The sequence below is a fragment of the Hippocampus zosterae genome, chromosome 10 (genome assembly GCF_025434085.1).
Source record: "Hippocampus zosterae strain Florida chromosome 10, ASM2543408v3, whole genome shotgun sequence".
In the NCBI taxonomy this organism is placed as follows: Eukaryota; Metazoa; Chordata; class Actinopteri; order Syngnathiformes; family Syngnathidae; genus Hippocampus; species Hippocampus zosterae.
Genome location: NC_067460.1, coordinates 11,201,042 through 11,227,425, shown reverse-complemented (window position 1 = coordinate 11,227,425; position 26,384 = coordinate 11,201,042). Strand labels below are relative to the sequence as shown.

General features: G+C 42.7%; 1 protein-coding gene across 2 annotated transcripts; it reads right to left on the bottom strand.

The window, feature by feature from the left end:
* Positions 1-5,520: 5,520 nt before the first annotated feature.
* taok1a (TAO kinase 1a) lies at positions 5,521-25,567 on the bottom strand. Of its 2 annotated transcripts, none has more exons than XM_052077459.1 (20): positions 24,976-25,567; positions 20,667-20,923; positions 18,566-18,637; positions 18,378-18,479; positions 18,244-18,289; positions 18,054-18,150; positions 17,803-17,916; positions 17,629-17,720; positions 17,458-17,551; positions 17,282-17,363; positions 17,042-17,209; positions 16,751-16,951; positions 16,068-16,202; positions 15,586-15,822; positions 15,340-15,468; positions 13,888-14,091; positions 12,900-13,139; positions 11,217-11,429; positions 10,439-10,621; positions 5,521-9,466 (listed from the first exon to the last, which is right to left on the bottom strand). In XM_052077459.1, exons 2-20 carry the CDS (start codon positions 20,796-20,798, stop codon positions 8,927-8,929), a joined length of 3,081 nt encoding a protein of 1,026 aa, XP_051933419.1. In that variant the 5' UTR covers positions 20,799-20,923; positions 24,976-25,567; the 3' UTR covers positions 5,521-8,926. The 2 variants fall into 2 exon arrangements, with proteins under 2 accessions (XP_051933419.1, XP_051933420.1); XM_052077460.1 differs by having other exon boundaries at positions 25,041-25,567.
* Positions 25,568-26,384: the final 817 nt, after the last annotated feature.

The following is a 26,384-nucleotide window of genomic DNA, read 5'->3' as shown; positions in this document are numbered from 1 at the left end:
ATGCACAAATTAATTTCTGTGGATTCTTGTTAACAAAAGATATGACAAGACGTTCCCTCCGTGAGCCGTTACCGTACCATGGTGGAGGGGTTTCTGTGTCCCAATGACCCTAGGGGCCAAGTTGTCTGGGGCTTTATGCCCCTGGCAGGGTCACCCATGGCAAACAGGTCCTAGGTGAGGGACCGGACAAAGCACGGCTCAAAAGATCCCTTATGATGAGTAAAATAGATGGACCCGAGTTTCCCTTTCCCGGACGCGGGGTTGGGGCTCATTGGCGAGTGAGTGCCTGGTGGCCGGGCCTACACCTATGGGGCTCGGCCAAAGCGCATCATTGAACATCAGGGCAGTGGTTCACACAGAGCTCTGTCTTGGCTCTTTGCCACCTTTTAATCGGTGTGCACCTACTGCAGTAAAGTACCGAATTGTCTCAAATATGAGACGGCCCTGATGATAACACGACCCCCTCTTATTCAAGACTCAGGTTTGAAAAAAGACTTTCTGAACACCAAATTAATTTTTGTACAGAAAATAATTACAGTACATCTGAAACAAATGATGAGAACAATATATTTGAGAGAAAAGGGATGTTATTTTGACTCATTAAAATCTTAATATCTGAACATTTAAATATGTAAACTAAAGTGCAATCACATTCATAGATGAATGGCTTCTGGTTTTTGAAATGTAAACAAACCAATCTATTGTGATAAAACAAAAAAACATGCAATAACGGCATTAAGATATCCTTTATTCGTCCCACTCTGTGGAAATTTACTACTACAGCAGCAAATTTGGGGCGTAGAAAGAAGAAAAACAAAGTGTTTGCAAGCACAAAAATAAACGTAGATAAAGAGAGCTGTACACAGTTCAATATAAGTGCACTATAAATATAGATTTATTAACCATCAAAGTGAAGTCTAACTGTAGTTTTGAAACAAATCTGAATAAGGAAAAAACATTGCAATAAAATAATGCAAACTGGTTAAACCTGAGAGTAGCTGAGATCTGTCATGACAGAACATTCCTCCTCACAAACATCCTCTGCCTCGCTGTGCTCAGTGTCACTGTCCTCACTCCCATCCTCTGGTTCCTCCCATAGCACGTCATCCTCACTGCCGTCCAGGGCATTTGATATCCAACATTTTTTAAACCCGTGGATGATGCTCTTTGGGGAAACTGCATCCCATGCGTGGAGGATCCACTCACAGAGCAAACGTACCGAAGGCTTCTGAATCTTTCCTGTCGGTGTGAGTGCGTGATCACCAGACAGGAGCCACTCTGTGTATTTCTTTCGCAGATTGTCTTTGAAGGGTTTGTTGACCACAACATCCAACACCTGCAGCTGACTTGTCATTCCCCCCGGAATGATCACCAAGTCGCCGTTCATCGCCTTCACTTGTTTTTTGACTGGATCAGACAAGAGTCCACTAAATGCATCCAAAATCAGCATGTTCCTCTGTTTTCTGAGTCCCCCATGCCGTCTGCCCCACACAACCGTGAGCCAGTCCATTACATGCTTGGTTTCCATCCAGCCCTTTTCCTGGGCACGTACAATAATGCCAGCTGGCATCACGTCCTTAGGTACTGTCTTACGTTTTAAAACTACATACGGAGGGAGTTTGGTTCCGTCTGCGAGGCAGGATAACATGACGGTAACGCGGCTCTTCTCATTTCCAGTGGATTTTATAATACCGGGAACTGATTTCTCACCTTTCTTGTGTACAGTGACAAGTGTTGGCATGTCAAAAAACACAGGTGTCTGATCAGCATAGCCAATCTGATCCAGTGGGTAAGAGTGCTTTTCCGTTAAGTTGATTACATAGCCCTGAAAAGACAACAGCTTCTCTCCAAAGTCAGAGGGCAGGCGCTGGGCTAGACTTGTTCTGCGTCGCAGCGTTAGTCCGTTACGCCTCATCATTCTTCTACACCAGCCGAGGCTTGCTTTGAAGTCAGCGGTGGGTATGTTGAGCTCTTTAGCTATTTCCACGGCCGTGAGCCGAATGAAAGCTCTGCTGATGGGCATCCCGTCCTTTCGTTTCTTGTCCACGTACGCGCACACCCTCCTGTCAAGTTCTTGGAAGCGGCCGCTCCGAGGACCACGGAAAGCTTTTCTCTGACCGTGAGCATTTTTAAAGTCATCTTTTTGAGCTCTCCATCTCCGTACATTACACTCTGCGACACCATATTTCTCAGCCGCTTTGCAATTGTTTGAAGACTCTGCCTCATTTATCACCATCATCTTGAAGTTGACATCATAACTTCTCCTTAGCTGACGGTTAACCTGGCCGATCTTCGACCCACTTTTCTTCAGCTTGTTGCGACGTTTCACCATGTCTGAAGTCTACATCTCTCTCGGCAAGTGGGAATCAACTCTGTTAAGAGAGATAAGGCGTGGTGAGATCAAAATCAACCAGGTATTTTTTGTCAGTCTTTCTCAAAACACACACAAAACATTTACAAATACGTATGATGTAATATTAATAATTTCATTTCGGGGATAGAATCAAACAATCTTAAATATATAACTGATTTTGGCAGAGCTGGCTAGCATTCCGAGATGTTTGAGGCAAATAAATAAATAAAAAACATAAAAATTGGGGCGGGGTCAAAAGAGATTGCTGATGCAGAGTAGAGCAAAGCAGAGCAGCAACATCATTGCTTTGTTTAAACATTGTGCATCATTTTCAGTGAGTTTCCCATGGTGACCGACGGGCAAGCATGCTGCAAACAGCCGAATGCTGCAAATACCAAAAGATAAGAAAAAAACAAAACAAAACAACAAAAACCAAACAAAAAGACAAACACAAACACACGTGCTAAACTAAAAACTAAATAACTGTGAAAACGCTACGAGATGAAAATGATACAAAAAGCCAAACGCTCCAAATACAAGAATGATGCAAACAAAACACATACATGCAAGAAAAAAACATACACGCAAGAAAGAAATCACAGCGAATCAAAACAAAACAGCTAAACAATAATTATAATAATGATAATAATAAGAAGAAGGGGAGGGCCATTTCAGAGTAGCCTATTGACAGTAGGCTTCAGGATATGTCAACATGATATGCCAACATCGAAAAGAGAAACCAACAAAGGGTTCTCGCAATTACCTCTTGGCGTCATGTCGTATTGTATTTCTTTATCCTAATAAAAACAAAAAACATACCTGCTCAGCATGTATATCAGCTCGCCAGAATCATCTGAAAATGCACTGTTACTTTAAAAAAAAAAGGCTCAGTTCAATTTGACATTAAGACTTACATTAAAATACACACAGTCCATCCACATTTACAGCAGATGTAAAATGTCTACACACCATTGTTCAAATGCAAGGTTTTTGTGACATAAAAACAGTAGATCAAGTTCAATCAAATAGATTGTTTTTAAACAGAAAACAATTCAGTTGCATATGTTATAAGTCACATAAATACTGATGAAATGTTTAAAAATGATATCTCTTAGTGTTATCCTGGCATCTGAACAGGGTAGTTGTAGACTTCTTATATCCACGGTATGCCTTATGGGCCAAATCATGAGACTTCAACTTTTGATAAATACTGTTATTCTGGGAATTTGATGTCTTACCCATCTCCCCAGTGGTAGAGGACTCTGTCTTGGTAGAACATTGAGAGGAAGAACCACACACTGGTCTCCACCCAGAAGATGACAAACAGGAACCACAGTGACATGAAAAGTAATTCGCACAACATCCTGCAATTTAGAAGAAAAAACAATCAAGAATTACATTTTGCAATGACTGTCCCTCATTGGACAAGGTGTTTTATTTCAACAGTGACATAAATTACGAATTACGAAAAGAGTTACCAGTAATTTTTAGACGAGGTATTTCCCTGGATTTCTGACCTGTTGAGCTTAGGTTTTAGACCCTACTTAAAATTTTATGACACTAACAAGACAAATTCAGACATTTCACATTACTGCTTGGGGTGGCATGGTGAGCGACTGGTTAGCACATCCGCCTCACAGTGCAGAGGTGCAAGGTTCGATTCCAAGCTCCTCCTTCATGTGTGGAGTTGGCATGTTTTCCCGGCAGTCCCGTTTCCTCCCACATTCTAAAAAACATGCATGAGAAGTTAATGGAATACTCGAAATTGTCCCCAAGTGTGATTGTGAGTGTGTATAATTGTCTGTCTATGTGTACCCTGCTATTGGCTGATAACCAGTTCGAATGTAGGGTACACTCGAACTGGGCCTACTGCCCGAAGACACCTGGGATAGGTTCCAGCATGCCCGCGACCATCGAGAGTACAAACAGAAAATGGATGAACATGATTGCTATCTTGGCAAATCTAAATAGATTCTGGTCTCTTTATAATCACACTGGCTAAACACCGGTGGGACGAAAAAAGACGCCGTGGACGAGCCTACAATTGTAGTAGAAAAGTATATATTTGGACAGAAAAAAGGAAAGAAAGGAAGAGAAACATACAGATTAATGGAGAGCGTGTCCGTCCAACGTCGAGCGTCGTGTCGTCTATACTAACATAGCTGTTGTCGTGGCTAGCCTAGCTTAGCTGTTGTAGCACAAAGCTATTTGATGTGTTACGTCCGTTGCGTCAGCACTGATTGGTTGAAACCAAAAGACGCGCGCGTGCGTACATGTTCGCGCTGATGCACGCACATCAGAGAGCAGCGGACTATCGACTCATTCGACTGCTGAGTTGCGCTTCAATCGAGTGGCATCGCTACAGAGCCCCCATCCTGTATCCATTGGAATGATGGAACAGACGGAATAGCCGACAGGAGGTAAAGCGGTCAGGGAAGCAGACTCGTCGGCCGTTGCGCGTGCTTTGGCTTGATGAAGACGCCAGACACGATTTCAGTTGTGGAGTGCGGGGCGAACGGAACATCGAAGAACGAACAGCTGTGGATGATGTCGTGGTCGAAGTGGGTACGGGAAGGGCAGCAGTCGGTGTTGAAGACTGCGAGCGTGCGTCCATGTTCGCGTTGACGCACGCACAGCTGAGAGCAGCGGACTATCGACTGCTGAGTCGCGCTTCACTCGAGTGTCGTCGCTACGTGTGCGTGTGATTTTCTGACACTGAAGTTTCCAAATAAAATAATTATTGCTTACCCATGAAACGTATATTCATTATTAATGTATTTGCTTACCTCAGTGCCATCGATGTTTTCGTCAGCATTCAATTTTCAACTAGCTGTAGCATGCTAATGCTAACTCGCCACCAGGTCAGGAATCTTATGAAGTTTACACTATTTTGCCCCCATTTTACGAGGCCGCTTCCAGCTTTGCAGATAATGTTAGTACATAGTCGAGTTCTTGCGTACATTTCTTTACTCACTCAAACGACAACCTATTCAGGTAGGTGGCATTCCTCCCACGAATGTCGGTTCGAAGAGTATAACGTTTACGATATCCGCCATCCGACACGCTGCGACCGATTCCGTCCCAGGGACCAATTAGAGAGCAGAACTCGTGCTCATTTCATGGCGTCATAATCACGGTTAGGGGAAAAATATACACACACAATGGCCTTTTATACTAAAATTACTTTATTACATCTGATTTCTTTTCAATAATCCCTCTGCCGACACAATGGTACATTATAATACAAACAAAATAGATTTTATTCTATTCATATTCTGTTTAATCATTTTTTATAGAATTTGAATCAATTGAAGTGTCTGAGCATCTCGTTACGTGTAGCATCTTCATAAACTCTCAAGACCAGCTATACAATTTAATACAGGTTACAAGTTGTAGTGGTAATGCGCCCAAAAAATAAAATAAAATACTGACATCTTCAAAAGAAATGCTCTCATCTCACGTACTATATTTGTCACCGAAGCATTTTCTTGTGTGTGTGTGTGTGCGCGCGCGCGCGCGCGTGCTGGCCTCTGCATTAGATGTGACCATGATCACCGAAGACAACATGGCAAGATCCGGGCTTGGCAACTATGGCAGTGTTTGGACCACAGAAAAGGCGTCTGCCCTCTCTCTCTGTCGCCTCATTCAGAATCCATAACAGCGTTCAGTCAGTCAGTCAGTCAGTAGGACCCACAACCCTCACGAAACAAAAAAGAAAAAGTAAATATAAAAACACATCCAGGTTGGTGGACAGATGGGTCATTAACAACTATCCAATCAAACACATAGATACTGACAAAAGTGTAGGTTGGCATTGGGAGTGGGGGGTGAGGGTCTTCGGGGCAAAAATTCAAACTCTTGGCTTCTGCCGTGAGAAAGGAACAATATGTTTCCATTTTGTTCTTTATCGATACATCTGACAAATGGTAAGATTGCTTCTTTCTGATGGTTGGGGGGGTGTCACAAGAAATTGAGGAACTTGCTCTATTCACATGTCAACTGTAAAGCCAATTTTGTCGGCTTTAAATTGTTACGATTATACATACAAAAAAAGTCTGTATAGAGTGAAACCTCCAATGTCGAGAGCTATAGAAAATAGATGGTTGGATTTATATTGTTCACTTCTCTCGAAACTTTGTATGATCGAACGTTAACATGGTCGTATAAGTTTCCTGTACAGTTCAAGCCTTTAATTTAGCAACAAAGCACATTCATTTGTGTCACACGATTTGCAATTTTTGAAATTACAACATGGAAGTCAATTGGATTGTGTTCAACTTTGGAGGTTCCACTCGAAGCAATCTGGTTTCTTGCTGCTTTAAAGCACAGGTTGTCAAACTCAAGTTCCGTTCCGGCCCACTGCCGTAATTCATGCAAATTAGGGGTCAATTTTATTTTGGCACCAAGTTTTGTATAGAAAGTCTTGTTACATTGAGCAGATGCTGCAAGCATTAAAAAACAAAAACCTTTAAAACAAATTGGAAATCCGAGGTCATGAAAAATTGTGGCATACAAATTCAAATTGCAGTGCAGGTCGTAATACAAGGGACTGCGTGTAAATTTGTATGCTTTTCTTTTCACTCATAACGGCTCTCCGAGGGAATCCAAACAGTGGGTCAAATGAGTAAATGACGCACCATCAATTTACAAAGAAGGCTGATATTTTCACAGCAGCTACACGTCAACTGTCAAAGACAATCTAAAAAAAATTGCAATATGGAAAAATCACAATTAAAAAAAAAGTCATTTTATTGCATGAAATTAAGCATTTTTACAATTAGAGGTAACATTATTTCCTGAATAGATTTGCACACACCGTATCTGGGATTTTGGCTAGTTCCTCCTTGGAGTACTTGCACTTTTGGGTCTTTCTCACATGTCTAATGTAGTCACTTTCATTTACATGCTGACCAGAATTAACATGATAAAATACTTCATTGGGGGGAGGAAAAAAACGCCACACCCAATATTTAAAACTCCAATTTGATTCTCTGTATTTGCTCCCTCTGGATTCTGCCCATCATAGAAGTGCACAGACAACTAGACCTCGTCATTCTTTCTAAGTGGGGAAAATGTGCAAAACTGGCAACATTTGTATTTTTTGCACAACTACAATGTGGCCCACAGCAAAAAACAAGTTTGACAGCCCGTCTTTAAAGCTTTATTATCGTGCAATGCAAGCCGCTCCTGTCAAGTGTAAAATAAATGGCTAAGTGCTCAATGCCACATTTGTTTCTATTCTAACTTGCATGTACACTCACAAACACACGCGGGTGCTCAATTCAGTCAGTCCCAAAATGTTCTTTTCATGTCACTTCTTTATGTTGTCACCTCACCCGATGATGTGGCTCCCAGCCTGCTGTCATGGTCATGGCTTTTACCTGTATTTGACCAGCCTGAACATTTCCATCAGTTTGATGAACTCAGAAAGCCGCAACTCCAGTGGCTCCACACATTCAGTTAAATTGGGTTCCAACTCACACGCACCAGGCTTGCCATGGACTGCACCGCAACCCCTCATCCCAACATCGCCTACCAGGTGCTTTTGTCAAAGCAAATCAAATATTTACTTTAAAAAATTGCATTCAGCATAAAGTGCTTGGAAAATGCAGCAGTTTTGTTCCCCCTCTCTAAAAAAGGCACTGATAAAAATCAAGACATCTGATTTGGATCGTTTTTGAAGGCAAGGGTGTCACCTCTGGACACTGACAGGTCACTTCTAAAGAGTACCACCCCTCTAGAAGGATGACTATTAAAAAAAAAAAACAGTATTTACACGTTGCTCTCCACTTCTCAGTTTAAGACTACTCTGCACATCACCAGTGCGTACACATCTGAATATATCTGGGACTTGTGGAAATAAAGAGGGATCCTTAGAATGCTAAATGAAGTACACACACTGATAACATTTAAACCCAGAGTCTTGACATTTGGACATATGGGCAATCGATTTTAGTATCACCAAAAAGAAACCAAACAGGAGGGCTTCTTTGAAATGGGGGGGCAAAATACTATGTTCTGCATGAAAATGACCAATTGGAGGTTTCGTGCGGTATTTAACATTTAAGACTTGTGTTTTCATTCAAACAAGCTGAAAAGGCACCATTGTCAAGCTTGTGGCCTTGAACTGGAGGAAGAAAATGCTTATTTGTTTGTGACTTTTGGCTGGTGGTGGTTTAAATGGATCCCCATGGCCATCGCAGCAGGCTGGCATCACAACACTGTTTCAAACCACAATCAGCACTAGATGGGAGAGGGGAATATCATTATGAATGGGAAGGCTTACAACAGCGTTTTCCTGTGCAAAACGGGAGCAAGGGCTGTGAATGACAATGTAATTATATCAGTGTGCTAATGTAACAAAGCTAAAGGATCAGTATCCTTTGTGTGTGTGTATGTGTGTGGGGGGGTCGGCTGCAGCTATTTGCAGCCCATTTGACCTGAGCAACATTGATTCAACCACACATCCACGTGTGGGTATGCACAGTAGAAAAAAAATGGAGGGGGTTGGGGGGGTATTTCTTTGTTGCTGTGTTTAGTTGGACTTGACATCTGCGCCAGCTGACATAGGATTTATGTGTAGGACAGGTGGGACCCGTTGGATATTTGCGAGGTGACGCTGGTGCTCCTGCTCATGCCCTGATCGCCGTGCCCTCCGGGCGGTGTCCTCCCGATGCCTTGGGGACTGTTCTGCGCGACGGTGCTGCCGCGGGACACCGCTGAGGGGTGGCCCCACGGCTGCGGAGCCCCGCCTCCTCGCACGCCTTGACCCCAGCTCTGCGGCGTAGGCGGGCCGCTGGGACTAGAGTGGTAGTGGCGATGGCTGCCTTGGCGGCTCGACCCCGCCCCTAAGCTGCCGCCGCTCCACTGTGACCCGTGAAAGCTCCCTGATGAAGGCTGCTGCTGCTGCTGAAGATGGACACCCCAATTTGCCGGCGATCCGGGATAGCTGTGGCCGAGGGCTTCAGGGGAGACGCTCGATAGCACCATGTTGCTGAAGCCCAGGCGCATGCTCTCCGAGTCGAATGCCTCCACCTCTCGCGCTTGACGCTCCAGCAGACTGCGGATTCGCTCCAAGCGATCGTTTTGCAAGGACATCATCTCCTCCTCGATCTGAAAGGCAAAAAGTGTTTTTAAAAAAACCGCACACATGACTGTTTTCCAAGCTTTGCGTCGCCAGAAATAAGAAAAATACACAGCAAACTATTGCTGGCTCAGTTTGCGGTCCTGGTATTTCAATGTTGTGAAAGTGCTACATAAATAGATGGGGTTTTTTTCAGTCCAGATAGACATGGACTATTGTATTCGGATAGCAAAAATATCACGGTGTGACTGTTTTAAAAACATAGCTCTAAAATAACCTTCTCTGAAATACCTGGGTACGTATTTTTTCCCCATTGAACGCACACTATTTTATTTAGATGTATTTATATTTTACATAATATTGAATGTTTGGTCCAGCGAAAACACACAGCTTAAATAGATAATTTAAATATTCTAAGTCAATGGCCTATCACCGGGCAGCATTTTTATTATTTAATTTTTTTTTTTCAACAGACCTATGGGCTACTAATATTGACAATGCACCTTAGTTAACACAAGCATCTGTTTGCAAAGTCTCTTCAGTCTTGCTCCCTCCCTCCACGCATAACTGCTCACCCCTCCCTTCTCTGCTTAGTGAGGAAAAAAAATGTTTTGACGTTAATTGGAGGCAATTTAAGTCAAAGAGACAGCTAGTTTGCTCAATGAGGTAAATGAGCTCGTTTACTTGCAAGATGAGTAGAAGCAACCTGTGGCTAAAGCTAAACTGTGTCAAGGTTTTTACTTCTGGACCTGGATTTGGCACCTCTGACTTTCAGATCATGTGTTAGTTTGGGAAAATAAATACAATTTGTTTACTGTAAATACAGGTGTCCGCACACCGTTGCACTGTATAATATTTTGGTATTATCCATTTCTGTTCCTACCACTCAAAATAATATATTTTTGAATTTGTTAGAATTATATTAAAGTGTGAATGTAAAAAACAAAAAACAAACTTGAATGGGTTCACTGCATGACCAACAATTAACTGATAGCGCAAACCTTTTGTTCCAGGAGCGCTCTGCGTAGCGACACCCTCTGTTCCAGATCTTTCCTCTCGCGTTCATGCTGCGCGTCTGTCTGCATCTTGATCTTGCTCTGATAGGCGTTCAGAAGCTCCAGCTCCTGCTGAAGCTGCATTTTAAGGCCCTGGCACTGGGACTCTTGAGTCTCATCCAGACGAAGCTGGGGAGTGAGACACAAAATCATTGCGTCATCATTGAAGACCACTAATGTAATGCCATTCCTGAAAGCCCCCCCCCCAAGAGTTCAAGTCTTAAGCCTATACCCCCCCCCCCCCAAATTTCATAGATTTAAAAATAAGTAAAAAATAAGCATATAGACTGGTAACATATATATTGATGTTGAATCAACCGAATCGAACCATGGATTTTGTAAACTGTTCCACCCCTAGTAAAGAAAATGATATGGCATTGTGAAAGATGTATTGTGATGTGATAATTTACCAGTCTGTTAATTGGGAGTTTATGAGCCCCTTGCCTTTACTTGTACAAATGCAGTTTACCACATCATCAGATTGTTGCGTTCTTTCCAAAATGTGCAATTTTTAAAATTTGTACATTTATCTAAAACTTAGAAAACAAATCAATTACTGATATCTTGACATATTTGTATGAATGGGTTAAAATAAATGATTTAAAAGACCACTCAAGTGCTATTTAGCAATTTAACGCGGTATTTATCAGAGACACTAATTGAGAAGAGTGCAGCAAACAAAATGACATACATCTGATACCATAGTTGGCATAGTTGGACTCACCGCCTGAGTGGACAGCATCTCATTGATGGAGTGGTCGTACTGCTCAGCCAAGATGGCGAGTTTGCGGTGCTGCTCCTGCTTCAGGCGCTTGAGTACAGCCTTGTGCTCCGACTTCGGTGTGGTGTCCAGCAGGTGATTCCTCAGCGCCTTGTACTGTCGGGTCTGGATCTTGCAGGTGTCCTGGAATTGCTTCTTGATCTGTAGCTCTTTGGACTGCCAAATTTGAATTTAGAGTCAAAACTTCTGTTCATGGACTCCATTTGTTCCAAAAAGTCATTCCCCCCCCCCCCTCTCTAAATGAATGGAGAAGTTGTATGTTTCACCTACATCGAGTTTTTTCATGGAATTATGTAAAAACAAAAACACACGATATGATGAAAGAACACAAAAATAAACACAATTAGTCTTTGGCGCAAGCGTTGGATAATCTGTTGCTCGAGTGAAATGGAAAAAAGGAGAGATAGATTAATGCACCGTAAGACTTTCACATGTGGGCAACGAGAGCTGCAGTCGTTCCTTTAAAAAAGACAAACGGTCAAACACAAGTATACAAAATCAAATAATTTCCAAGGAGTTGGTATAGGCCACAACTCAGCCCTCATGCTCATACTGAACTAAGCGGCCACCTAACTCCAGCTCCTGACGTCTCATACGGCCTGAACAACTTTGAGATTGAGAAATCATCTAATTGAGACCCCCCCCCCCCACCTCGATATTGCAGTTACAATTCATTTTTTCAAGGTCCTCCCATGGATTATTTCTTCAACAAAAACTATAAATAAATCGGTCTGTGTTACAATAAAAATATCTGATTGATTCTACATAAAAGTTTGGGTTTCATACATTCGGTTTATCCTAAAACACATGTAAATTAACCATAACAATATTAAAGAGTTTATCTACCCTGATTCGGGCTTGTGCATGGGAGTGTATATGGAATATCCTCCAGACTACCAGGAAAAAAAAAAGTTGTCCAATCACATTTATTTTGAAATTCCCCAATCTGTGTGAAGTAATTGGACTACTCCAAAATAAATTTGTGAAACTCCACTACATTTTTTAAACACTTGAATACTCGGCTCAAATACACTTAAAACAACTAAATGTGTTCATAAGAGTCTTATAAATAAAATGCCAACAGCATTTCAAGACAAAATGTGTTTGATAAAAAGTATTACTTTTCCTCTTCCCATAAAAAGTGCCTGCACTAAGGGAAGCCATTTTCTTAGTTTTTCTAACGCCTACAAATTTGGTATCATTGGAAAGCACTGAATGTCCTCTTGAGAGTAACAAAGGGAGTTAATGCGATTGGATGCACTGGGTGGCAGATCTTTAGGTTCACAAATGTCCTCTACAGAGGACAGATTTGAACTATTGGTAGTCAGGAGGATATAATGCCATTTAGTGGTCAGCTAATAGAATGGTCAAAGCGGGTGGAACAACAACCCCATGAAGCACGCACACTATACTGTGTCAAAGAGATACCAAATTTCACAAGCCTAACACCCATTTCTTCACCTTCAGATGTGCAAGCAAAATGTTATCCCCAAACAACTTCCAGTATTCCCATCAAATGACGAAGTGTAGCCTTTACGATCTGAAAACGACATTTTACTGCACTGTGGTATCGATTTGAATTGGATTCATTGCTCAGCCCTAGTGTACACGAAAGCCACTTCTCACCTTGAGGCTTTTGGGTTGTTGGCGAACCTCCATAACATGCTTGCGTCTCAGCTCCCTCTCCCGCCTCTTGTTGTACTCCTGCTGGTTGGTGAGCTCCGTCTGGTGCTGCAGTCGGATGAGCTCCGCCCGCGTCCTCTGGATGGTGTTGAGCTGGCGGAACTCCAGCTCTTGCATGGACTCGTGGTGCCGCAGGAGCATGGCGTGTTCCAGGTCCTTCTGGGTCTGACGTTTGTTCAGCTCCTTCGTTGAGGGCGCCAGGGAAGAGAATCAGTACAAAGGCAAATGCCATTCAAACCAGCATTTTTCCTGGTTTGTATAAATTTGATTTACTTTTTCCCCGTTTTTAATAAATGCAGGGTTTTTTTAGGTCTTTAATTTGAAAAAAGTCATATTTTTGTTTTTCATGAAGGGTTCAGTGAATGTGGATATGAACTGGTTAGGTTCCGTGCCTCTAACAAGGTTAAGAAGAACCACATAGAAAGATTTACCCGATGCACAAAAACACGCGCATGCTCAATTAATTTAGGGGGAGAAATTTTAAGTATTAAAAGAGCGAGAACATCGGACCAGTGTCAATAAACTTCGGATTGCCCGACACAGTCAACTCGAGGCTCATCATTAAAGTGCAAGTCTATCAAAGAAGGTAGAACATACAAACACTCCACTCAAAATTAGGAACCAAAAATATGATAATGGTTGCTCTCTCCCCAAATTGCTTTTTTGATAGTTTATAGGGATTACACTGCACTGGATTTCACCAAATGCAAAACAGAAGCCTAAGGCTGTAAAACATACCATGAATAGTCTCAACACGTTTGTATTTTAGAATTGTATAAAATGAAGAAAAAGAACATTTGAAAAAGGATAAAACTCATGTAAATAATTAACAAAAAATGAGTTTGAGACAACAGGGCGTGGCATAAAGCCATTACAATTTTGTCAATTACCCAATCTAGAATCAGTGTAATACAGGCGGCTGGCTACTCACCTCGCGCACTAAATCCTGCTCGATGTTGTGGCGAGCGATCAGGATCCTCCGTTTGAACCTGCGCGACTCCAATTCCAGATACTGCCTTTGTCGGCGCTGCAGGTTTGCCTCCTCTTCGGCTTGGAAGTGCTGGAAATTCTCTTTCTGCTTGGACAACCACTCTTGCTTTTCCTTCTTGGGTGTTGACTGGTTTTCATTCAGCTCCTACAGGGGCAAAACACATTAAGGTAGGTGAACAACACACCTACGTGATGTTGACAGATTTGAACGTGCTTTTGAAGGTACAGGGGGCCCCCCTTGCTTTACGATTCAGTTTCAATCCTCTGGTGGCAACTTACCTCACCACAATATATCACTGACTCTGTTGTAAACTCATCGCTGAAAACATTTGTATGAAAAATACTTCTCGGCTGCCTCCTGAATATGATGACAAATTCTAACAGGCACCTCGAAATGTCAGAATTAAGAGTAAATAATTGTATTCAAAACACTTCTAGATCAAACATATAAGGGCCATTCACACGGCACACGTTTGCTCCGGTGCTGCACCGAGATATTTTGTTGCGGGATATTTTGCACCGCAGCAAATTGTGTGGAGCGTTCACACGTACAAAGCCGCTGAGCGGGGCAGCCCCGACACAGTGTCGGGGCTGCCCCACTTGCGTTCACACGGCAGTTTCTGCAGCGGAGCAAAACGACAGAAAACAAACGAGCTGTCGTGTTGGTTCTTTTTAAAACGTACTGTATATACACAACTCAAGCGACTACGTATGGCGACTATTCTCGCCATACGTACTCTTCAGAATCAGAATCATCTTTATTGGCCAAGTATGTAGAACACACAAGGAATTTGTCTCCGGTATAACACGCTGCACTAGTATCATCGTAAACAACAAAATCATTGAACCATTTTAGAGTAACCACTAGTTTTGAAGTACCATTTTGTGGTGCAAGAAGAGTGACTGTCAGTGACTGTTTAAGGAGTTAATGGCTAGAGGGAAGAAGCTGTTTAAGTGTCTACTGGATTTGGTGCGCATGGATCTGTAGCTCTGGCGCAAATTTAACCCAGTTGCGTTCACACGTGCAAATTTACACCGGTGCCGCTTCGCAAACGAGCATTTGCCCCGGAGCAAATATTTGACCCACCTCCCTGAGGTGAGTCAAATTTGGTCCGTAATAAGCTCTTTTCCGGGGCTACGCCGGAGCTACCGGTAATTTGTATGTGTGAGCGCTCTACTGGGGCAGCACCAGCGCAGCACCGGACCAAATCTTGCCGTGTGAACAGCCCTAAAAAGCAATCAAATTAAGAACATGTATGGTGGTAACTAAGTGTCACAAGGTACATGACCACATATTCTTAAACCGATGCAAAAATTAATTCATGCCGTGTCGTTTGCAACTAACATACACCGTGGCCCCCTTGTTGTCAGAAAGCAGGTGAGGATTCACGACCTCTTTCAGTTGTTCCTTGCGCAGTTTGTACTCCCGCTTCTGTGATTCGAGGAAGCTGTTGAGTTCCTTCTTCTGCTGGCTCTGGATGTGTTGGTGGAATTTCTTCTCATCGTTGCTGAAGGTTTTTGTCTGTTGAAAGACAGCGCACAGGAGGACCATCACATGACAGGAAATAAAGCCCCTCCACTCCCCCCAAAAAACAGACTTTTTTTTGGTCAGCAAAAGGTTTAAAAAAAAAAGGCCTACATCCTTCTCCATGGAGCCTTGGTGCTTCTTAATCAGCTTCTCCATTTCCTGAGCAAAGCTGTTCCTCTGGTTCTCCAGCTCCTTATCCAGGCGGAGACGGTGCTCATCCATCTCTGCCTTCAGCTTGTTCTCCAGGGCCATCAGCTGTTTCTGGTGCTGCCGCCGCATGCGCTTGTACCCCAAGATCTGCTCCCTCAATTCAGAGTCCTGCTCATGCTCCTTAATCTGCCGAGTGAGCTGGTGAGTATGGGAGAGGAAGTACTTCAATATTTAATCGTGTACTAGTGTGCGAAATATAGCACTAGCAGTGGGGTGGGCGACATTACTAGTGAGGCAATCAGTTATACCCGACACCAGAGCTGGGGTGAGGACAAAGCACACACCAGTACACGATATAATCTGGATATATAGGATATCCAAAGAATGCTCAAACAACTTTGCAGAGTTTCCCTGATTCAAAACAACACATTACAAGCTATTACCACTGAGGCTGTGCGAATTGTCGCAAAGTGTTCACGGTTCCGTTTCGGCCGCGGGGTGTTGGCGGGTTGGGTTTGGGACTGAGGCTCAGTTGACCGCACAAGAGGTTCGGAATCTTTGTTGTGCGCTCCTTTCTCCTGAAAGTTAAGCACGACAGTCATTCGTCACCAAATAGATGACAGCTATCATAAAAACATTATTACCAGGCATCTTCTTGATCAAAGCACATATTTGACAATGGAAAAATATCAGCATTATGTCGGTTATTTAATTAAAATGCCCCTCCCATGCATTTCAACCGATTTAAATTACCGGTAGTAAAACACTGACTAAACACAAAAAATGTATGTCTTTAGCGTATTAATAACATACTGCACACATTAAGATTTTCTTCCCTTGCTTTTAAATAACTCTCCGCCACGCTCTACTCACATGTATTATGAAATGTATTCAAACTTCTTTCTCAACACAATGGAAAACGCATTGACCGTAACACGTGTGCTGGTACTCACGGTTGTAGTTGTTTGTAACATTATTTAACAAATAGCCAGACAAAAGCCAACAAAATGGATGTCAAAGTACCGTTAAAAAGGCATCAAATGAGTTCCACGTTGCAACTCACAAACAACTACCAACGCGGTTACAATATAAGTGCAATTGACAAAGCAATAACATTGTGTTTTACCGGTTTGACATGTATGACAGAGCTGTTGGACATGACAGTGTGGTCCCCCTCCATGTCCACCTCGCTTTTGTCGTCACCGGCATCCGTCAGACTGTTGACGGAGCTGCTCTGGGAGCTGGCGCTGATGGACATACTGGGAATGGACTGATTGCTCCCCACGCTGTTCACCGTGCCCGTTCTGCTGACACTGTGTTCTGGCTCCTAAAAATAGCCCGACAAATACGGTGTCAAAAACAAATGCTCATTCTGTTAAAATGACAAAGATAGAAAAAGAGACAACGGTTGACAGACCTCCTCTTCATCCGGAACTTCAGTTGTGGGACCATTGTGGGCTTCATGAAACAAGATCTTCTTCATTTTGCGATACTGCAAATTGTCCAGCTCTCGCACCGCATCCTTTGTCCGATTTATTAGGTCTAGTAGAACCGATTCGGGACGTTCACGCTGGACAAACGCGTGCTAAAGAAAGAACACATCACATGAGCATTTAAATGATGATAATTCCCTGGCAGTGACTTTTTTTGTGCTGACCTTTAAGAGCTCCTCGGAATTCGGCCTATCTTGGGGACATTTCTGAAGGCAAGAATCTACAAAGTTTCTGAAATAATCCGTCCTAAAATGGGGGAATACAAGACACAAACAGTCACTTTCTGTTATTTGTCTTTTTGGGGCGACAAAGCTCAAACAAAAATGGAACTGCAACTCACCATTCACAAGACTGCAGCATGGGGCTTTCATTCTGTGCTATGTGATACAAGGCACTCATTGCATTCATGTTGAACAGTGGAGGCTTCCTCTCAGCTACAAACCAAACATATGTCAGGCTACAATATATCAGCTTTGAGATTTGAAATATTACTTCATGTCAGTAACTTTACCTAATTCAATGCAAGTTATTCCCAAAGACCAGATGTCCACCTTTCCGTCATACTGGCCCTCATCCATAGCCAATATCACCTCTGGGGCCATCCTAAAAGCAGACAAAAGCACATAAATGATGATCGCTCTTAAAAAATGTGTGCAGTGTTCAATGCTGGCGTTATTCAACATACCAATATGGCGTCCCAACAAAGGAGTTGGCAGGGCAGGCGATGGAGGCCGAACCAAAATCAGCGAGTTTCACCTGGCCTGGCTCTGTCAGCAAGATGTTTCCTGCCTTGATATCTCTGTCCAACACACGAGCGGGAGGGAGGGGGGGTTGGGGTGGGGGTGGGGTTAGGGATGGATGATAACAACTCTGTGCAGAAGAGAGAAAGCCCGAGGCCGTTGGTGTTTGCAACACGCTCCGCTCCTGAACACTCACCGGTGAATCATGTTGTGGGAGTGAAGATAGGCCAAACCTTGAAGAGCACCGTGGGTAATTGCAGCAATTTCGACCTCTTGAAGGGGCTTCTTGTGCACTGGAGAAGGTAAAGAAAACAGCCGGCAACATTGTAAATCCGGAAGGGGGAAAAAAAAGTTAAGGATTCATGTGATGAAAACTTTTGGCTCACCTTCTAACAGATCTGAAGCAGAGCCTAGACAATACTCCATCACCAGCTGTAATAATATACAAAATATAGTTAAAAACTGTGTTAACAGTCTCATCAAAAGCATCCATGACCTCCACCATCACATTATTTCTTACCCAAGCCGTGTGCTCTCGCAGGTAACATCCTTTGTACTCAATACTGTTTGGGTGTTGTATTCTCTGCAGGAATTTCACTTCCTTGATTATGTCTTGCCATTTCTGAAGAGAGTACATAAGAAGATCATGTCAGATGGCAAACCAAAAAAGCAAATAGTGACTGCGCGAACAACTCTTGGGAGTGGTACCTCGCTGGACTGCTTTCCACTGTAAGACATCTTCTTGATGGCCACAACCTCACTTGTTCGCACATCCTGTGCCTAAATAACAAAACACACAGGATAACACAGGATGATGATGTGATCATCCTCATGAATATTAGAGTTCATCAAAGCCATGTTTCGGTTTGCATGATAATCTTCACACTTAAAGGTTGTGGGTTCGATTGGTGACCATGCCGAAGTATTAAAACACACGCACATGTTCTTAAAAATTTTTTGGGGGGGAGGGAGCTTACCCGATTTATGGTATGTTTTATCAAAAACTCTGTAATGTAACTAGGATACTTTATATTGTTCTTTTTACATGTCTCTCACTGAACTGGATGTTGTTTTTCTGGGATGTTGCATTCTATATTAGTGTACCTAATTGTTTAACCAGCGAGTATCTCTACTGGGGTTGAACTTGCATTACTGTAAGACGGCCGTGTCAACCACCAGGATTGAAGACTAAGATAAACTCAAGTTTTGCTTGTTAGAATAATTCCTTTTTCACAATTTAAAACATGCTCCCGAGTGCCTTAATAGGACTGTTATGAATGAACCTTTTTAGAATCGATCATCTTGTCAATTACTTAATAATCGACAACTAAGGCTTGAAGATTTTCAGGAATATGAAAATGCACATCTCTACAAGTTTTTAGAAGCTAGTGTATATTCACACTATACTTCCGTCTAAGTGGACATTTTCATATAAGCCAGCGTCTGGTGCTGCGGTCCTTTGCCTCACAACTGCCTCTTGCAGTCGTTAGTATCAATCTGCTCCAATGGCCCGCTAGAAGTGGACATAAGGACTTAACTTGTGCTGGGACAAGTCTAACCGGGCATGACGATTGGGATGGGATGTACTGTGATGAGGCTTAAGCTTGTTTGGTGCAAGTTAACTTAAAAAGCACCAAAGCCTAAGCTGCACTTTGTGAAATTAAATGGGCGCTCACATAAGCATCCTTTGCAAAATGAATACACTACATTGTGTAATCTACAAACACCACAGTGCATATTAGTAATGGTATATTGAAATATATAGTAATATTCAAACTGTGTTGCCTCAAGCATGTGTCGGCCAGTCGGCTCAAAGTCCTGTGTATATATATATATGTGTCTGTGTTCCTGCATCCAAGGTGTCCTTATTTAGGGATGCCAAACAAATTCTTGTTGCAGGCCATATTGCAGTTTTGGTTTCCTTCAAAGGGCCGTAATGACTGTGAACTCTAATAAGTGTCTGATTGCCTCACGTCATACATACACAACAAATTGATGAAGAACTTTTTTTAATTACAGGCCATTAAAAACTGTTCGAATATTACATTTATTTTTAATGAGGGAGGGGTCGGTAACGAAGAATGCTTGCAATTTCTCAACATTTTTGAAAGTAAAGATAATTTACAATTCTGGTATTTTAGCAAGAAACATGAAGTCAATGCCTATATGCTTTCACAGGCCTTATAAAATGATGTGATGGGCAGGATCTGGCCCGCAGGCCTTGAGTTTGACACCTGTGGCTTGGCATATTTTTAATTTCAGGGTACCCCTCCTTGGAGATCCGCAGTGTCTGTACTACGTGAATCCATCTGCAACAAAAATCTGTACGAAAAACACGGAATTGCCCAGGCACGTTTCCAGGGAGCGCAAATCTGGTTTTAAAATGAATAAATATCTCAAGATAAGGTTCATAATCTGATGAGCTAATGCAATTCAGTGCATCTAACAACACAGAGCTCGGTTTTTGCTTCCGACTTTGACATGAGAGTGCTTCAAGAAGTCTGGTCATCGTGTAAAAATGACGGATCTATGCCCAGTCTTATCATGGCTAGACAGAGTAAGTGTGCCGGAGGTGTGATTAAAATTATCCCAAATGAAGCTTTATTTGGCTTCATATTTGGTGAGACGCACATTCCAGAGATCAATCCATTTGAGTGCAGGCAACCAAAAAAAAAAACATTTGCCACAACAGGTTCACTTTGAGGCAAACAACTATGAAGAGACAGGGAGTAAATGAGCACCCCTGGCCTCCACTTTCAGAAATACAATAGTATGGCACCCATACTCATTACTGGGGACATCTACTCACAAAATATACGGCGCCAAAGCTGCCATGTCCTATCTCGCGCAGGTCAGAGAAGAGCTTCTCGGGATCTTCCTTGAAGAAGAGCTCCGCAATTTCGGGGTCCTTGAGACTCCCCGTCCGACTGCTGTTGGGCATAGTTGGGAGATTGTAGGGGTCGGGGGTGATGCCGCTGCCGCCAAACTATCTGGGTCTGCGGCAGCGACTAAAAAGCCCCCACCGACGGCTCATTTGCAGGACAGTTGTCTCATATGTTGTCACCACTGAAAGCAGAGAAAAATAACATTACAATTACATTTACAAATGTATATTAGCTGTCAAACTCTGCAGATGTAACCAGCAGAGGTATCACTGCTATGCAAAATGACATGGTCGAACAGTTAAAAGTCAGCATCTGTTATTTTGGAGGGCTTTTAGTAGTATGGTATTGCTGGCATAGTGTATTTTATATAACATTTACACCACCGTTATTCTGGATTGGTAAGGGGCAATTTAGCAGCACCATAAATTAATATTTTCATGCTCAAGAAATGCAATTCAGATTAAATGTTAAGGGATGAAGGGAAAAAAATTCACACCAACCTCCAGAGGTTAAACTACTCCGCAAGGTTTTCATGTGTATGTTTAGCCTTTTCCTTTAACTTTATGTGTGCGACTGTGTGTGGATGTGATCCTACCAGAGCAGTCTACTAGCGATGGTACAGGAAAAAAATGTAACAACAAGCTTAAAAGCATTGCGGCTAAGTGATAAAGAGATCATTGTCCTATCTATACCAATGGCAATACAAAAATAGAATTTCACCGCCGGTAAGATTAGCTTTACATGATGAACAAGACTTTGATCACAGAATTACTACATATTTTGGATTTTGACAAACAGCACTTGTATGACAAATATCCACCAAGTAAACCTCTCTCCTATCCCTAAACAACTACATATCTAACACACACACACACTGCTATCACTATTTGACACAACACATAACTTGTTGAATAATCTGCAGTGTTATTTATTTCAAGCTTGCAAGAGAAACTTGACTATTCAAGATGCAATGGGAACAATGATGTCTAATTCGGGGGGCGGGGGGGGGGGGTAGAAGACATCCTGGGGTAGGACAAGATAAGTCAGTCGCCATGGTGGCAACTCCAGTCATGAGATCAGGCAGCGTCCTGAAAGCCCGCACCTCACACTGCTACCACCGCTGCCATTGGTATGCTGATAGACAAATGTCTCACCCCCTGACAAAAGTCCCCGAGGTGACAGCACACTGCCTCCACTTGTCAGATGCCTAAATGAGACAAAGCATTCCAATGATCGGACTTCTCGTCAAACCTGTACGCTCCTAGAAAACATGTCCTCAAACATATCACGGGCTACTGATTTTCATACCGTCAAATGCGGGGTTGATATGGTTTAAAAATCTTTGCAACCCGCTAGAAGATATCCTTTATTTGTCCCAAGGTGGGGAAATTTACAGCCTCCAGCAGCAAAAATATAGGTAGAAAGAAGAAAAAAAAACAACAAACACAGTTCAATTAAGTGCAATATAAATACAAAATGGATAAATCGCAGTGCTATTTACAATTGTCTTTCACATCATTTAAGTATTATTATTGTTGTTATTTTTATTCAGCAGCCTGACAGCAGTCGGTACGAACGAGCGTCGGTAAATCTCCTTCTTGCAGCGCGGGTGTAACAGTCTCTGGCTGAAGGAGCTACCAAGTGCTGTCAGGGCGGGCTGGAGGGGGTGGGAGGGACTGTCCATCATAGCTTTTAGCTTAGTTAGCATCCTTCTGTTGCCCACCTCCTCCAGAGTGTCAAGGGAGCAACCCAGGACAGAACTGGCCTTCCTGACCAGTCGCTCCAGTCTCTTTCTGTCCCGGGCTGAGATGCTGCCTGACCAGCAGACAATGCCATAATGGATGGCCGAGGCCTCCACCGAGTTATAGAAAGTCTTAAGGAGCGACCCCTGACCCCCAAAAGACCCCAATTTCCTGAGTAGGAAATCGGCTCTGTCCTTTCCTAATCAGGGTGTCCGTGTTTGTAGACCAGTCTACAGTATAGACTATAGTTCTGTAGTTCTGGATAGGGAAAATGAGCAATGGGAGAAAAGAACTCCATGTTGGTTTGTGGGGAAATGTGGGTTTCTCTTGCTTGTTGTTTAAAATTACATACAGCAGGCAGTGTCGAAGAGGTCAACAAATCCTGTCATGTCAAAACTTTCATGTACCGGTAGTTAAGGCAGGGCTATTTATGCCATCTCTGACTTCTGCCATACAGATGTAGAGTGTAAAAAAAATTACCCTCAGAGACTCGCTTAGGCCAACGTGGCTCAGATGATCAGCTGCAAGCAGATGCTGAGCCGAAAGTCACAAGACTTCCCTTTGCCTGCCTGGGAGAACCAGCGCCTCAGATCAGGCAATCTTTTTTTTTTTGGTTTCCAAACAGTAAAAAAGTCACAACTTCACACAGATTGAGCAGGCCACATCCCCGAATTAAAGGGAACATATTGTGGAAATATTACATTTTAATGTTTCTAATAGTCAGGTCTCTGTGATATAAACAACATAAATCTTTATCTGCCCCTCTTGGGGCAAAGTGCCTGTGACCAAGGCATTCTGCACTACCTCACCACAGATATTAAAATAAAAAAATGAATAGCGAGCCAAAGACATGATCAGCTCGTTGGGGTGGAATTCCAGGGCAAAATTATCACTTAAAAACAGGCAAATACTTCCATTGGTGTTGTGTGTTTTGATGATATGTCCATGCACCACATTAATGCTGTCATTATATTGGGCCCTCGTTTGTTTGACACACTTTGGACTTGTCTTGTGCGAGTAGAAGTGAACAGCTGATCGCCAAACCCTCGGCATAGAAGGTGGTAGAAGACATGAACCAGCAGGAATGCGGTGGTCATTCTAATATCAGGGATCACCATTTGGCTGGCTTTATGAAGGCTTGCTCACTGAAAACAAAAACTCCACCACTAAAACTAGCCTATCATTTTCTATAATTCCTAAAGAAAGCATGTCACAGACATGTTATTAAGACACCTGGTAAGTGGTTGATATTAGAACAAAAAAGGCATACTATGTCACCATAAAAGCCTAATTACCCTATGGGTGACTGCACCTCTTTTATTACTATTGTTTCAACCAGCAATTGTCGTGGAGTGAATGAGCCTTGTTGCCGCACTCCGTGGTGGTATTCTCTGCCGACATGCTTGAATGAGGACAACTCATACATTCACGCGAGACACCTTGTTGCACCGCAGCATGCGCTCGTGCAAGAATGCAGCAAGACGAGACAACTGAGCTGGAGGGTTGGTATTCCCAATTCATGCCTTTGCCATGTGGCATATCTCACCACTTCCTGCTCATACAGCTTGAGAGCAATTAACGTTTCAGTATCTCCACATTATACCAAAAAAGGAATTCATTCGTGGGTTCAGGAAGGAAAGTGAAAGACTCTTAGTGTCTACTTGGGTGTAGTAATGTTATGGGTGTTTAGCTCTTTGGCATTAATTTGCAAAAATATAAGTGGATCCTACAGCAGTCAATATTCCACATATTAGATTGCAATTGAGTCCTCAGACCTTACTTAACGCTATCAACTAACAGAACAAACATTTAGTGAAGGTAATATATTTTACATTTCCTTTTGATACACAACCTGAACATCAAAAGGACCACATACATTTTTGTTCGTGGTAGAGCCTGTAATATTTTCATCCACCCTCATGTCAAACTGGAGCTAAGTATCTCGGTGCTAATTACATGAGAAAACATTCTTTACGAGCCACATATATCGGAGTTATATCAGTGATAAAGCTAACCCTGTAGCCCACTTTGACTAGCCAAACGGGATTACCTGTGGTTAGTGAGTAAAGCCCCCCCCCCCCCCCCCCCGGTCAAATTGCAACACAAGTAGCTTTAGAGATTATCTCATCCATGTCACTTTTCTACGACAGTCTCTCGGGGAAATAAACTCACTTGAGCTGTGATACAAACGGTTTCCAAATGGTGTGGTTCGAGCAGATCCCCGACTAGTCGCCCAGCGTTGACTGTGATGTTAGCACCAAACTTGACGTTAGCAAGATGAATTTACGTGTCAAGTGTTAGAACAAGCTCAACAATGCGCGTTACAACTTTTGAATATTATCAAAACATAGCGTGCAGTTTGGTATTTGAGAGTTGAGGGGCACATCATACAGTTCGAGTCCGTTCAGTAGAGATAAGAGACATTGGGAGGCTTTGCGACAGGGACAGGGTTGTTTGCTACGTTAGCTTAGCGACTTAGCTCCGAACTCACCGATCTGTGACAGGCCAGCTCTCGGGGGGCACTGGAGAAATCTCGTCAAATTCAAAGCAATTTACAAAAAAATTAAGTAGTCCCTCCTTTCTCATCCCTTTGCTCCGTGGCCGTATTAGCGTGTCGGATCCCTGCCGTTCTCTAGGCTGTCACTCGATGGTCACATGAAGACGAAGAAGTTCATTTACGTAAAAAAATGAAAATAAACACAAAAAGAAGAAAGGACAAAAAGGAAGAAACGACAATCCACGGCCTACGAAGTAACTGGGATGGCAGAATGGTCGAATCCCACTCCCGGGCAAGGCAGGTCCAAAGATGGCTGCCGAGGGCTGCCTCCGCCGCCTCCCTTGTCGTCAAAAGAAAAAAAAACAAGTTGAGGGCAAAAACGTCAGTGAAGTTCAAACAGCTCCCAAAACGGCCTTTTGAACGAGCCACGATAGTGTCCGCCGTGCGCTCGGGTTACGTCAGAAAAAAGCCGAGCACGTCAGCATGCAACTTGGACTTGGATGTTAACAAACTCAGGGCCGAGCGTCCGCCTCGCTTCGACGTACTCGAGCAGTTCCGCCCTGCCTGCCTGTTGCACTCAACTCTCTCTGACCCACAAACACGAGGAGGTGGAGACATTCCAGGCCAATAACACTTCATATACAAAACACGACCTTTTTGTTCTTTAAATACCAACCTAATCGACCTATTTTCCAACTTTGACGTTGATTGAGATCAAAATTCCCGTGTTGACACTTATTTTATAACTAAGATTGATCATGGTTGGTCGCATATGAAGTAGGGTCTAACCAATATGCATTGTTTTTTGCACTTATATTGCAACATCTTTTCATTTACAACTTCGACAATAGAGCTACTGGTTTCCATTCTTCATACATTTCAGTGCTTAATCTGCAGTACTTTCATACTACATTTATAATAATGTAATCACTTGACTCACAAATATAATATTTAGGACTTTTACATTGGATGTTTCAGTAAAGTAGGTGATTATGAGTCAGCCGCATTTGGCCCGCTCCGCCTTTAATCTGGCTCATGAGCATTTACATGATCAAGAGTCCCGTAATATTTTTGTATTCATTTTGCCTTTCCGTAAATAAAGAAGTCAATACACATATTTAGTATTTATTGATTTGTGTTTTTTTATTTAGCTCATGAAATAATTGGTTAATTCGTTTATTGTAAATATCCATGCATCCATTCATTTTCTGTACTGCTTATTTATCTACCCTCTGCCCGTCTCAGTACAATGGGGTGCAGAGCCTTCAATCGCTCTGCCCCCAAACTCTGGAACTCACTTCCTCCCAACATTCGTAATATTGACTCTCTTTCCTTATTCAAAACCCAGCTCAAAACCCACCTATTCAGACTTGCCTACCCGCCTTAAATCTTTCTTTATTTAT

Excerpts from the sequence above, each read along its gene's own strand:
- taok1a (XM_052077459.1), bottom strand. The coding sequence starts at position 20,798 with ATGCCCAACAGCAGTCGGACGGGGAGTCTCAAGGACCCCGAAATTGCG. Across the intron at positions 18,638-20,666 it reads GCTTTGGCGCCGTATATTTT|GCACAGGATGTGCGAACAAG; the intron begins GTGAGTAGATGT and ends TTTGTTATTTAG. Across the intron at positions 17,364-17,457 it reads ATGCTGCAGTCTTGTGAATG|GACGGATTATTTCAGAAACT; the intron begins GTGAGTTGCAGT and ends CCCCCATTTTAG.